General features: G+C 38.5%; 1 protein-coding gene across 1 annotated transcript in view; it reads left to right on the plus strand.

Moving 5' to 3' along the window:
- Positions 1–13,135: 13,135 nt before the first annotated feature.
- pde4a (phosphodiesterase 4A, cAMP-specific) overlaps positions 13,136–14,545 on the plus strand; it is a 78,415-nt gene continuing 77,005 nt past the window's right edge. The window contains exon 1 of the mRNA XM_065253241.2: positions 13,136–14,337. Coding sequence (XP_065109313.1) covers positions 14,042–14,337 — 296 coding nt within the window. The 5' untranslated portion in view covers positions 13,136–14,041. The remainder of the gene's footprint in view (positions 14,338–14,545) is intronic.

The following is a 14,545-nucleotide window of genomic DNA, read 5'->3' on the forward strand; positions in this document are numbered from 1 at the left end:
AAGTGATTTGTTGCTGGTTTTGCTGTTTTCGGGATTCTGATTGGCTAACGTGGGCTTGAGTTTTTTGTTACACTTTTCAGTTTCTTTTTTTTTTACAAATTCATTGTCTGATTCAGTTCATTCACGATAAATAAAAAAACACTGCAAATAAAAATTACATTTACAGGTTCCTCTGACAAGAGGGCAAATTTAGTCAGAATTTTCACTAGGTGGACTGTATGCGATGATCAAGGGGCAACCTTCTGATCTCTCTGAAGCCAATACGGAAGTGACTTAAACTGCAATTCATCTACTGGCCACTAGAGGCTGGCTCCAAAAGAGTCAATTCCTATAGGCAAGTTTCCAAGGTCAAATAGGCGGGCTGCCATTAGCCTTTCACTCTGCCAATGACTTCCGGTTGTGTCTGCCAAGCACTTCCGGTTAGCGAGTTTTTTGTCGCAACCGCGAACAGCACTATGTCCCGGAGCCTTGTCTGTGTGTAACACCATCCATAGTTTACTTTTTCTGCACGCTAACCGGAGTGCTTGGCAGACACAACCGGAAGTCGTTGGCAGAGTGAAGGGCTAGTGGTGGCCCGCCTATTTCACCCGAGAAACTTGTCTATAGACCCCCCATGATAAAATGCCTAACTTCACAGCAACAAATAATTTTTTTAACTCATTTGTTTAAATTATATAAAGCATTAAAGTTCTGCATAATTAAGGGTGTGGCCACTTGAGTGACAGGTGAACTGCCATTGCTGTCACTAAAGTCGAGCTAGGCGGGCGTGGTTTCCGCAACCATCCACTTCAGATTCACCCACGTCCCACCTGTTTACCCATTATCGGTTATATGCACAGTGACGCGATGCTAAGATGGCGATGGCACGCCTAACCAACTATTGGCTTCAAAAAAAGCTCTTCACAAACCTGTGGGTGACGTTACAGACACTACCTGACAAATCTTTAAATCCCATGGAAGCAGTTTTCTGCATAGCCTGTTCATTGATTTTTGCATGAAAGAGTTTTTCTATAATAAGCTAAATTTTAATAGCCTAGATGTCTGCTTGGTTTGAATGTAAACACACTTGATGAAATAACACAAAAAATGCCTCCCAATCTATAATGTCGAGGTGATGTGCAAATATTTGACCTTTACTATAAGATTTGCATAAAATATTTATTGACATTCTAACCAATGCTTTTTATTTAGGGAATTGCTTTGCAATCATATGCTGATTGAAACCGTGTGCTTGAATTTATTTTAATTTAACTACTTAGAATCAGCCACTAATGGCCATAAAGAGTTTTGCATTGCCAAAGACAGCTGTCAAACTTCATCTATCCTCCAACCCTTCTATGGATTGCTGCTGGAGGGTTTTAGGTATGATAATAATTGTGGATGGCCTGTGCCAAAACTGTCCCATCTTGGATCTCATTGAGTAGGATGAGCCCTGAAGACAAACAACCAACGCCTCCTGCCAGCAAATGACTTGCACTGGCATATGGGTTATATTTTAAGTGTGGCCACTGTAGTAGTGGATAAATTAAGATGATGAACTTCCAATCACTCACGTCACATCAGCACCAGAGCTGTAAGTGATCAATGCAATTAAAAATTATATCTATTTATCCACATAACACTCTCAACCTGATTTATTTTCCTCCATGGAGCACAATAAGAGTTGAAATCATCCATGTTGTTATCCACTTTTACACCAAAGTGTTAATATCTCCACACGTGTGATCAAAATACATACACGAACCCTCTAAGTGCGTCTGGCTTGTTTTCTTGTAATTGAGCATTTCTTTTTAGGCTCTTATGTTTAGGTTCAGTTATTTTTCTTAAATGAAAAGGTTATGAGTCAGTATGAAAGTCTTATTTTTAAATGTCATTCCATTGGTATTTAACAAATTTGACTGTACTTGCATGCACTTAGAGGGTTTTGCAGTAAAATACAAAGACGAACTGTTGTAAAATCATTAAACATGCCACTAGAAAAACTGCAAATCAGAAGAAACTTAAGCACACTTTAGGTGGTGCTGTCATCGCATGTGACTGCCACATTAGTGTTTGTGTTTAGGTCCAAGTAAACTCCCCAGGGGCCTTATTTATAAAATGCTGTGTAGAAACCATCCTACATTTGATCTTACGACCATTAATCAAAAATGTGTACATTTGATTCATAAACCGAACGTATACAGGCAGAAAACGTGTCTGTACCTCTTTCTTTCAATTTGAAAACTATAAATTGCAAATGATCTTGAACTTGTGCGTAGCTGAGCAGTTTCAGGTCTCCGCCTTTAAACGACACCTAATTATTGTCATGAACATATAAAAGTGCTTGTTAATCCACTTTTCCATTTCAAAGATAGTTTTTATAAGTATGGACTTTGGATTTTTGCGTAAGCACACTTTACGATCAAAACGTTGTAAAATAAAACGCACGCTTTGTAAATGTGGCTCCTGGTTGCCTTAAAATTTTGAGTTAATTCAACTTAAATATATTAGTTAACTTAAAAATATTTAAAAAATTAAAAGTTAAATTAACTCAACATTTTCATCTAACAAGGAAACTTACTTTTTTAACTTGAACCAACAAATCTTTTTATTTTTTTATAGTGAAGGCACCCAAGTTTGAATGTGATCCATATATGTTTCAAATGCCGTCATTAATCTATTTCATCTTCTGTTCAGCTGATTCTGCCAACAAAGCTGGATTTTTGAATGGCCTGAAGTGGATTTAAAGTGAAGTTATTTGATGAGTATATAAAACATACCAAGTATTTGGTTAATATCATTATTTCATTTTTAACTGAGGTGGCGTTTTGCATCTGAGCTCCTCATATGTAGTAGTGTCAAAACTGCTAGGTTTGATCTGCTGGTGTTTCCATCATAGAAGTTACTATCAAAACTACCCCATCTATTGAATATCATGCTCTGAATAATTTATTACAAAAGATTTTTATAATTTAAGCTGAATGTTAGGATGATCTTCTACTTGATTTTAATATTAAGTCTAAAGCCCCTGGGCTTCTGCATTCAGTGTCCGTCTCCTTGGCTCTTCTTCAACTCCTGCAGGGCATGAATACAATTTGATATTGTTTTCAAGAAACCGTCCTTGCAAGTTCTGTTGCCTCTATCCATATGACGGTTCATTATCCTATTTTCAATTTCACTCCTACTGGCTTCCCCCTTTTCCTAAAAATCATCCATGCGTTCAGGAGGAACCAATTTCTGACTCCAGCTCATTCGTTTTTCTGGGTCAGTGTTGTCATCTCACCTGGATGCGGGGTGAAGGCTTGGACTTTTGCTTTTCACCAGCTTCACCTTCATTTCTTTAAGCCTTGGACTGCACACCGATACTGTACAAATCCCTGAAGGTTGCTGAGTCTCAAGGTTGCTAGTTTATATTCCTACTGAACTACAACTATTTCAGGCAACACATCAGTGTATAAACTCTTATTAAATCTCATTAAAAATGAATGACAAAAAACAGATCTTTGCAGACCTCTCTGACATTTCAAACTGGATGCCCACCGATTATCTCAAGCATAGGCTAATCGTGATAAGACTGAGCTCCTCTTTCTCCCGGCCAAGACCTCTCTTACCAAATGTCTGAGCTGAAGGTCACACAAATGTTGCCTCCGGCTATGTGAAAGTGTTTTAGTGTCAAACAGTCTCAGCCTCGGATGGCTTCACAGAACTACTCATGCATACTGTAAACTGAGATGGTTTGAGCTGTGGGTGCTCCACAACTGCTTGATTATAAACATTGCTCAAAATTTCTTTGTGGTCAGCAGGTATGGAAAACCCGGAATGGAATTCATTTTTGGGCAAACATTCCTTCTAGAATGTGAACCTTTTGGATTTCATATTTTTCTTAATAAATTTATAATAGAATGGGATCTGATCTTCATCAAAGTCAGTGGCATTGACTGATATAATATGTCTAAAAATAATAACACAAAAAACTGATATTGCATTTCTATCAGCTATTTTGGGGTTAGGAAGAACCAATAAATATAATAACCAAATATTTTTCTTTGAACATGAAGCAGTGTATTAGGAGGTTAATGACCTCCAAAAAGCTAATTGGAGTTAGGTTTTAGCACACCTGGAGTCTGGTCAAGATAATATGTTTGGATGTGAGGACTACAGCTATTTTGACTGATAAAAACCCTTCAAACTTTTGGAGTTTGCTCTGCACAAGAACAACACGTTTATGTGAGACATGCCTCAAAGAAAAGAGCTTTCAGAGGAACCATGATCAAGAATTATTGCTTTACATAAAGCTGGAAAGGGTGACAACGTTATTTGAAAGACTTTAGAAATCCACCAGTCTACAGTTATAGGCAAACAATCTACAAATGGAGACCCTGTGGGACTCTACCAAGAAGTGGGCACGCAGTAAAAATGACACCAACAGAACAATGAAGACTCATCATTGAGGTAAAGAAACAACCCAGACTGACAGCTAAAGATTTTAAGGCATCATTGGAACTTGCTAACATCTCTGCTCATGAGTCTACAATACATAAAACACTGAACAAGCAGGTATCCATGGCAGGACACCACGAAGAAAGCCACTGTTTTCTAAAAAGAACATTGCTGCACGCCTCAAGTTTGCATAAAAGCACATTAACACTCCACAGTGGTATTGGCAAAATGTTTTGTGGACTGATGAAACTAACATTGAACTATTTGGAATAAACACACAACGATACATCTGGCGTAGAACGGGCATGGCATATCATCATGAAAACATAATCCCAACTATAAATATAAGGTGGAGGAATCATCATGATTTGGGCCTGCTTTGCTGCATCAGGGCCTGGCCAGCTTGCAATCATTAAGGGAAAGATGAATTTTCCAAGTATATCAGAAATTCTTCAGGATAATGTGAGAATGTCTGTACGTCAGCTGAAACTGTGTTGAAGGGTGGTGTAGAAGTCCACAACAGAATTGCTTCAAACTAAAACAAAAATCTGCTCTTTGGAGTGGCCGAGTCGGAGCTCAGACCTCAGCCCAATAGAGATGCTATGGATTGACTTGAAGAGGGCCATACACATGAGACGTCCAAAGAATATAACAGAGTTAAAGCAGTTCTGCCAGGAACAATGGACTAAAATTCCTCCTCAACAATGTGCAGGTCTGATCCACAGCTACAGGAAGAGCCTGGTTTAGGTTACTGCTACCAAGGGGGTCAACCAGTTACTTTTTCCACTGCCATTTTGAATGAGTGTGTTTAATAAATACATGAAAAATCAGAATCAGAATTGTAATTATTTTTAGACTCGTTATGTTTGTCAATACATATGACTTAGATTAAAATGAGATCATATTTTATGACAATTTGTTTTCAGAAAACCAAGAAATTCCAAAATGTTCACATACTTTTTCTTGCCTCTGTTTATTATTTTGTTACTTTAACTTAACAAATTAAACAATTTAAACTTGATTTTATAAGTAAAATCAATTTATCACAGGTCAAAACAAATATTAGGTTGAATTGACTTGCAAAACCAAGTTTACAGTATAGACCGTTGGATAAAAATAAGTTGGATCAACTTAAAAATTACTTCAATTGGTAACACCTAAAAACTATTTTTTCAACTTGCATGTATATGTGAAAAACACTTTAAATGAAAAAAAAAATGATAAAATTGAAAGTAATTTTCCAACCTTTTCACTTTTTACAGTGTATAACCCAGATACTAACAATTTTTCATTAGTACTTCTTAAGATGTTCTTATAGTGTACTATTATGAGACAGCATAAATATGAACTAAAATATGCTAAAAATGCATTTAAAATATATTTAGGTACCACTTGTAGTAAACTTGAACCCATCTTCGTATGAAAGTTGAGTTCAAGTTTAATACAAGTGTTAACTAAATATATATTTTTAATACAGAGATAGTATGTTAAAAGTGCATTTTAGTTCATATTCATGGTGTCTCAAAATAGCACAGTGAAGTACACTTAGATAATCTTAAGAACACCTTAAGAAGTGCTAAAGATGAATTTTTAGTATATTAAGTACAAAATTAGTGTGCAAAAATAGAGCACTTTAAGTGTACGATTTCACAACATATTTTCATCATATGTTACTTATGTTTATGTTTCAAATTAATATCAACAATTTCAACTTGTTTTTCTAAGTTATGTCAACGTATCACAAGTCGAAACTTAAAAAAGTAAGTTGAAATGATTTGCATAATTGATTTGTTTAATCTAAATACTGCATTTTTTTTTACAGTGAAGGATACTGTTGCAAAAAATTCCTTCCGTTATTTTTGTTATTTTCATATTTAACGATAACGTATGCTTTTTCATTTAAACAAAAGCTAAAAAAAGTAAAACAAAGTTTCCAGACGGCCGTGCAATTAGCAGTTTGTTGCACATCATCTATTTCTGCTTTGAGTTTTCATTACCTGCATAGAAATTACCTATCGGTTGTAACAGATGACATCGCATAAAAATGTGGTCTTTTCCCATCTAAATGGGCTGTTTTGCGCTAGAATAAGCAACAATATACAGCAGGTATTATGTTGGTTTGCACAAATACTTCCTATCCTTGATGACAAGGTTGTCGGTGTGGAGCCAATTATGAAAACAACCCAGTCCTGTCACTTCATTTTCCTCAACCTGATGGGACTGAAAGCCCTTTGTCAACCATTGCTCTATTCCACTTCTCATCTGCACACTTATGTTTGTCCTTGAGCTCATTTTTTGCTGCTACTCAACTTGTTTAACCTTCTCCTGTTAATCTGCTAAAATTCAATTCAACCCATCTCCCCAACACACTGATTAAGCATTATTTGTTAAAATGGCAGCTGGCAGCTTGCTTGTCATTGTAATGGAGTAATAATGTTGATTTATTTGATGACTGACATGATTAAATATATAAAACACATCCTTGGTTCTCGAAAGCTATGTTCAAGATATTAAAAAAAACATGTTCTCATAAAATAAATAAATGAATCTAAGTGTCCTCTGTATGCACTAGCAATTGCCAATAAGCACAACCTTATTGGCAACTGGTGAATTAGAATACCTAATTCACCATGTCTAAGTAGGCACAAGAGAAAATAAAATACTTTTCAATTATATTTTCTTCTGTTCTGTAATTTTCTTCATTTCCAACTCCATTAAGAAGGGCAACACATCCAAAAACAAACCATTTAGGTACAGATATGTAAACAATTAGTATCTATATGTTCGTCTGAGGTAATAATATGAACTCTAGGTGCAAATTTGTACTTTTTTTACAGGGAATCACCCCAGTGACAGCTGGGAACCATTTTTTTCTATATATACACTGGATCAGCCATAACATTATGACCACCTGCCTAATGTGTGTAGGCCAAATTTGGATGGATAGACAACTGGGTCAGAGCATCTCCAAAACTGCAGCTCTTGTGGGGGTGTTCCTGGTCTGACCAATCAAAAATGGTCCAAGGAAGGAAAAGCAGTGCACGGTGACAGGGTCATGGGCGGCCAAGGCTCATTGATCCACGTGAGGAGCGAAGGCTGGTCCGTGTGGTCTGATTCAACAAACAAGCTACTGTAGCTAAAACGAATTAAAAAGTAAATACTGGTTCTGATCGAAAGGTCTAGTGGGGTCCAGGGGTCAGGGCTGTTTTGGGGGACCTACACAATATTAGGCAGGTGGTCACAATGTTGTGACTGATTGGTGTATTATGTAAACTGTCATTCAGAAATTTTGGGTACTGAACTGTTTCTCATGATCTGGAAAACCTATTGATCTGAAAATGGATCACTGAATCAATTAGATTTATTGACAAAAATATAATTGTGACATAATTCTATTTTTCATTAAAACTAAAAATCTATTTTTTAAAAAATGTTTCTGAAATAGACCTTTTGGACCAAATAATTACAAAGCAGCCAATAAGAGCCCAGAAAATGAATTTTAAAACTGCTAAATCTATCTAAAGGGTCACTAAAGAAGATGCTCAAATTTAACAAAGTTTTGATTTATTATGACCCCAATCGACATTTCATTAGTTAAAAAAAGTGGTTTCCTTCAGCTCAGATAATTTTTTTTTGTGACTTTTCCTACATTTTCCTAATTTTTTTATGAATGTGGTCTTTTGGGTCAATATGAAAAAAAATCAATAAATCCAGCATAAATCTGAACATTTTCACACAGAAATAAAGGCCTGGTACCTGTGCACAAAAGCAATGTAGAAAACACATTCTCACACAAGCACATACCAACACACACAGTTATGACTGCCAAAGAGAGCATTTGTATAGAATTTGGCAAATAAAATCAGCCACAGATAACGTACAAAGATGTGGTGGGCTTTAATGCTTACACAGGTGCACGCACACACACACACACATTCTGGTTCCCATGTTTTGTGGGGATATTCCAAATACGTAATGGTTTTTATACAGTACAAACTGTATTCTATTCTCTTACCCCAACCATCACAGAAAACTTTCTGCTACTTCACATTTTCAATAAACATAATTTTGTTTGATTTATGAGCTTGTTTCCTCATGGGGACCTCAAAATGTCCCCACAAGGTCACAAAAATACTGGTATTCCTATCTTTGTGGGGACAACTGGTCCCCACAACGTGATAAATGCCAGGTACACACACACACACACACACAAAGACACAGTAACATTTACACAAAGAGTTAAGTTAAAGGGATAGTTCACTTTAAAATGAAAATTCTGTCATCATTTACTCATCCTCATATTGTTCTAAACCTGTATGTATTTCTTTTTTCTGATGAACACAAAAGAAGATATTTTGAGAAATGATGGTTAACACACAGCAGTAAGTGACCATTGACTTCCATAGTAGGAAAAAAATATTTTGGAAGTATTGTGATAAATGACTAAGAAAATATTTTGATAAATGATGGTAAGCACACAGGTGACGGTACCCATTAAATTCCATCATATATTTTTATTCCCACTATGGAAGTCTATGGTCACTTACTGCTGTGTGTTTACCATCATTTCTCAACATATCTTCTTTTGTGTTCATCAGAAAAAAGAAATTCATACAGGTTTAGAACAACATGAGGATGAGTAAATGATGGCAGAAATTTCATTTTAAAGTGAACTATCCCTTTAAGTGTTAATGTCCTTTCTAATGTTTATATAAACATAAATTCACAAAATGTATGGCTTAAGTAGTGATGTGAGCAGTTGGCAACATCCAGTGAAATGAATGGCTTTCTCTGGCCCTCTGCTGGTCAAACCTATGGTAATTCTTTTAGGTTTATCTTCATAAAAAAAATATTTCACATTCAAGCTAATGGTGTAGTAGAGGATTTTTGTGGTAAATCTCACAAAACACTTTAGCTTTATTCAAGCTTTATTGCATAGATGAGCAGTAAACAAAAAAAGATATATTATTTGTTTTAATGAAAATTTATATATTTCTTACAATTATGCTTTCAATTTTGGGGTCATATAGACTCCAAAGACCAGAAGTGTAAACAAAAAACAAGGACCAATTGAGGGTTAATCAACTTGAATTTACAATTAATTTCAACTTTATTGACTAATGAGCAGTCGCTATAAATTATAAAATATATAAAGGAAATTTTATTTGTATAATTTATAGTTACTCCTCACTAGTCAAGAAAGTTGAAATTAATTGTAATAAAATTAAAAATAAATAAATGTTTAATGCTAAACATGTGTATATGGTATGCAATGTTTTCTAGCTATTTCTTTCTTAATGTTGCTAACAAGTGCAAAAGCTGGAGTCAGATTTTGTTGCTGGATAAGACCGTCTCTGTTGGACCTGGCTGCTTGAAAAAGTCACTCAGCACCCACTCTATCAACACCAAAGGTTACGATTTAAGGATAAAGATTATACATCAATAAACACAAACAATCTGTGATTTATATCTCCATAGAGGACAGAAATGTCAACAGAGAACTCCAACCGTCTCTATCGGGAGATTTTAAATTGGTGTTTTGGAGAGGGTGCTACTCATTGGGTGGCTTGACATTATCACTTAAAAATAAGAACGGCAACCTTTTCCTCCTTTTGTGGAGAGTTAATGTCAAGCTTTCCGATCTCAAATAGTCGACGGTCGGGAAGATGCGTTCGACGGAAGCAATGGAAAGATTACTCTTCCGTTTACTCTTCTGTCTCTTTTCTAAAGACCAAGTTGTATGTTAAGATGTCCCTTTGTTCGCGTGCCCTTCAACCCTGAGACCGCAGCGGGAGGACAAGAGCCGCTCACGGTACCTGTCCCAGTAATTAGGTTAAAAGGCTGCTGTGATTGGTCGAGCCTGGATCTGCCTTCTTGGCACCGAGCTGGAGATTGTGTGATGCCAGGGCCTTTAAAACGAGCTAAATAAATACACTCAAGAACCCAAAGGGCATTTAAAAGGGCAAGATTATGTCTGTAATGGAGGATCTAATGGAACTGACAGCAGGCTGTTATAAAGCACATGCAGATCAATACGACAAATGGTCCGCGGCGTGTTTTAATAAGCTCATTCTAACTGGAAGACTCCCACCGCTCCGTGCATGATGTGGCTGCAGATGTTAATAGGGACAAGCAGTGAAATGCACCACAACCGATCCCTGTTATTATGTACTGACGTACGTGCACTTATGCTCCGATTTCCATTTTCTATAAAGGTCTCTAATTCGTCCTGGACTGAGTGACTCTGCCGGTTGTCTACCTCGGAGCGCTCGAAGGGAAGCGTAGCAGCAGAGTGGACGATATGTCAAGCGCGTTTAAAATTCTGCCTTTCATTTTTCCACCCACACGGACGGTCCCCATGCACTTTTGGTGTTGGAAACCTGTGATTTCCCCAAATGCTGAACATAAACTGAGGATAATGAAACAGGCAGGAGGCGATCACGTGGCATTAACTCTTGCTCTGCCAAAATGTAAGAAGAAAGCAACATGAATCATCTGGCGATGCTTGACATGTCATCCTCTGCTTCCAAGAGCTGGAATGGAAAAGCACATCTTATGAGCTTTTACAGCGGTTACTTTAATACGATTTCTCCTTAGCTGCTAGTGTCTAAGATGATGGACTTCTGGGTAATGAAAATGGATGTTAATGGTTTACGGTGAACTGTAAGCGAGAGGGCACCGTGGCCAGCTGTGAGCTCTAAATGACAATTAGTCCTACCTCCAGGCCCGTCTTCTTGACAATCCCAAACCTCGACTTCACAAGTTCCACAACTCACTTAAAGTGCAATTAATGGGTACTTAGCTCATTCGTCCAGAAAATCACATTGTTCTCACGTGTATCTTCTGAAAACATCTCAACGTTATTATCTCTAGTGCTCAGATACTCGAATCTCTTTCCTCACATTTCACACACACACACACACAAAGGCAAGCTGAGAGCAATGGGTGGTAAAAAAAAAAAACAGGTAATAGACCGGTACACAATGTGAGCAAAATGCTCCTTTCTTGTGCAGTGTACTGCAAGCAGGCTGAAAATAGGCATGTCTCGGTCTGGACTCATTTTCGGGTTCTTCAGGAGCCAAGCTGCAAATATACCACGTAACCAAGCGTAGGAGGCGGTTGCACATCATTCAAGCCAAAGAGCAGTCGCTACTGTATTTGTTGTTCTGTGATACAGGTGCTGGATGAATGACCGATTGCAGATGCAATACAAACATGTGTGTGTTTAGGATCCACCCGTTTGTTCATTCCACGGATGAAATGAATATTTAAGAAGCCGAGAAGTGCGGATGCTCAGCATTCCCTGATGACAAGGCTACTGTTTGGGACACTGGCCCGATGAAAAGCTTTTTCTTGGCATAACATTGAGAAATCGCCTTTTATGATTCGGAGCTCGTCTGTGTATGTGTGCCTATGAGTGGGTTGAGAAGTGGCATACGCTCACGGAAAAGTGAAAATAGGAGCAGACAAACTGCTTATTGAAGATGTTCAGCACTGGCAGCCAGATGCACGGTGGTGGCTGGCCTTATTATTTTGACTAAGATATATTACAACTAAGGCACCAGGTGTATGCTGGGAATGTCGGTCAACGTTATAGGGCATAAAGGTAGAGCCATATATTTGTGTGGTCTGCTCCAGAATCAGCTACAATCAATTTAAAGTGCTTGACATTTTATCTAAGACGTGCATTATGAATGCAAATGCATGTCCACAGTAATTCAGTTCTCAGCAATATTTATCACCAAATGTTGAACTGAAAGATTAAATGAGTACAGTATGATAAACAAAACGCATATCCGCACCAGTGCTCAGCAGATTATGCTGTTTGGTAGGCCTACATACATAAAACTAATGCTGGCTTTGTGTATCCAACTGTGCGGAGATGTGCCACCTTTAAAAAACTTTGAACAGAAAGAAATCTATTACATTATCACAGCAGTGGGTTAATGTAAAAATCAATGCAGAGACCACAGCACAGTGATACATAAGCTAAGGCAAATCTAATTATATTAAGTATCAATATCGCCTCTGTCAAGTCCAGAGGAAATGGAGGACAGATGACAGGCGCGTGAGAGATCTGTCAGGGCAACAAACCAACCAATCTGCATATATGTTGAGATGTTTACAAGCTGTTTTAATGTTGCGTAAATGCATTCAAAGGTCACCCGTGTCGTTCATTAACCACAGAGATAACAGTAGTTATTTGAAAAATTAACCAAGGAGGATTTGGCAACGTCTTTAAGCCACCAAAAATGTGACTTTGATAATAAAGCCATGGGGCTGGCCTTGAAAAGAGAGGTTAATTATCTCAGCAACAAAATATTACCCTGCAACCAAAGATTAAAGAGGATGCAGGGATACGCATTGGAAACTAGAGGCGCACTAGAGCTGGAGATAAATAATAGAAATAAATAGAAAATACAAAACACGACCTAAGGAGATCTTGCTATGCCATTAGCCTGCAACATTAACCAGCTTAAGACATTATACTTTATGTATAAATTGTGCTAATGTGGGAACTAACCATTTCTGTTTTCAGGCAAGGCAATAAGAAATAAATGCATTGGGGGGAAGTAGTTGGATCTGGTGTCCCTATGGTCCAACTGAATGACAAAACTGCATTGAGGCGCGTACTCATAAAATTAGCACACACACACGCACATTGTGCGAGAGAGAGAGTGAGAGAGAGAGAGAGAGAGAGAGAGAGAGAGAGAGAGAGAGAGAGAGAGAGAGAGAGAGCGCTGGAGATGGTGGAGAGTGAGTGAAGAGCTGGAGTGTTTCTCAATTGCCATAATTTAACATCTGTCGACAAATGAATGATAGGAACGAGATAAGACGGCAAAACTAAAGCGCAACATGGAAATCCGTGAACTTTGATAGACGACGATGATGATGATGATTTCGCGGAACTGAATGAACGCTTCAACAAACCAAGGACGCGAGAAACCCGCGTGCATGGATCTCAAATACATCCATCATCCCACGCGCGATGCTCTCCGGGCGAATCGGAACATTATTCGCGTAATGAAACTACTCGCCTCGGGCTTTTAATGGAGGTGGAAGGTGAATCTCCAGACAGCGAGCTTGAGTTTTAGTCGCCTTTAGTTTCAGATCTCATGGCTCCTGTTGGAGACGCCAGCGCTTCTCGGCGAGATTTGAGGGACATGTGCGCTCTCCAGCTGCAATAATACGGGACATGAAAGGAAAACTGGGTGTCTGCAACACACGGTTGATAAAAGCAATAAACCTGTACTGAACAGAAGTGACCGTGCTTTGCGCAATGAGAAACTTCAGGGGAAGACCGTCACCCGCGCCTCGTGATGTTTTGAAGTGGGCGCGCATCGAGGCTGCCTGATGAACTTTTTGGATTTATTATCTACAGAGATGAGAAGCAGACAGGACGACATTGCGCCATCACCTGTTTTATGAACACTGTGATTAGTTCTCACAAAAGCACAGTATCTTTATTGCCTTTGGACCTGGTTTCAATACATTCCAGTGTGAAACATGGAGATCAGTCAGTTATTTGACGCTTTTATTTTTTGACGCGCGAGAATACATAGCCATATCGTTTTTATTCCTCTCAATACGTTGATTTCAATAGCTCTGTTAATTTTGCACTATGATGGAACCGCCACCTTGCTCGAAAAAGAGTCTGTCTCTGTCGTTGCCGGTTCCCCGGGAGGGACAGGCGACCCTTAAGCCTCCGCAGCATCTTTGGAGACAGCCACGGACCCCCATCAAAATCAAACATCGCGGTTACTCTGACACCGACCGGCATCACCACCGACAAATAGAGCGCTCAAATGCCATGGACACGAGTGACCGACCGGGGCTTAAAAAGTCACGCATGTCCTGGCCATCGTCGCTCCAGGGAACCCCAAGCGCATCTATAGGCAACTGTGCGGGGAATAAGCGGTAAGATTGAACATTTAGGCATAAGAAAAAGAGCAGTTTCTTTCTGAATGAGGTTTTAAGTAACGGAGTTGCAAGGGTTAATGATGCTCTGTATGGAGAGGCGGGACGCGTGGGCATCCTCGATGATGCGTAATGCGTAACTGGTACCGTTTCTCTCCGAGGGCGTGAGTTTGAAATGTCTTGAATGTCGTGACCTTCCCAAGTGACC

The sequence above is a fragment of the Paramisgurnus dabryanus genome, chromosome 3 (genome assembly GCF_030506205.2).
Source record: "Paramisgurnus dabryanus chromosome 3, PD_genome_1.1, whole genome shotgun sequence".
Classification (NCBI taxonomy): domain Eukaryota; kingdom Metazoa; phylum Chordata; class Actinopteri; order Cypriniformes; family Cobitidae; genus Paramisgurnus; species Paramisgurnus dabryanus.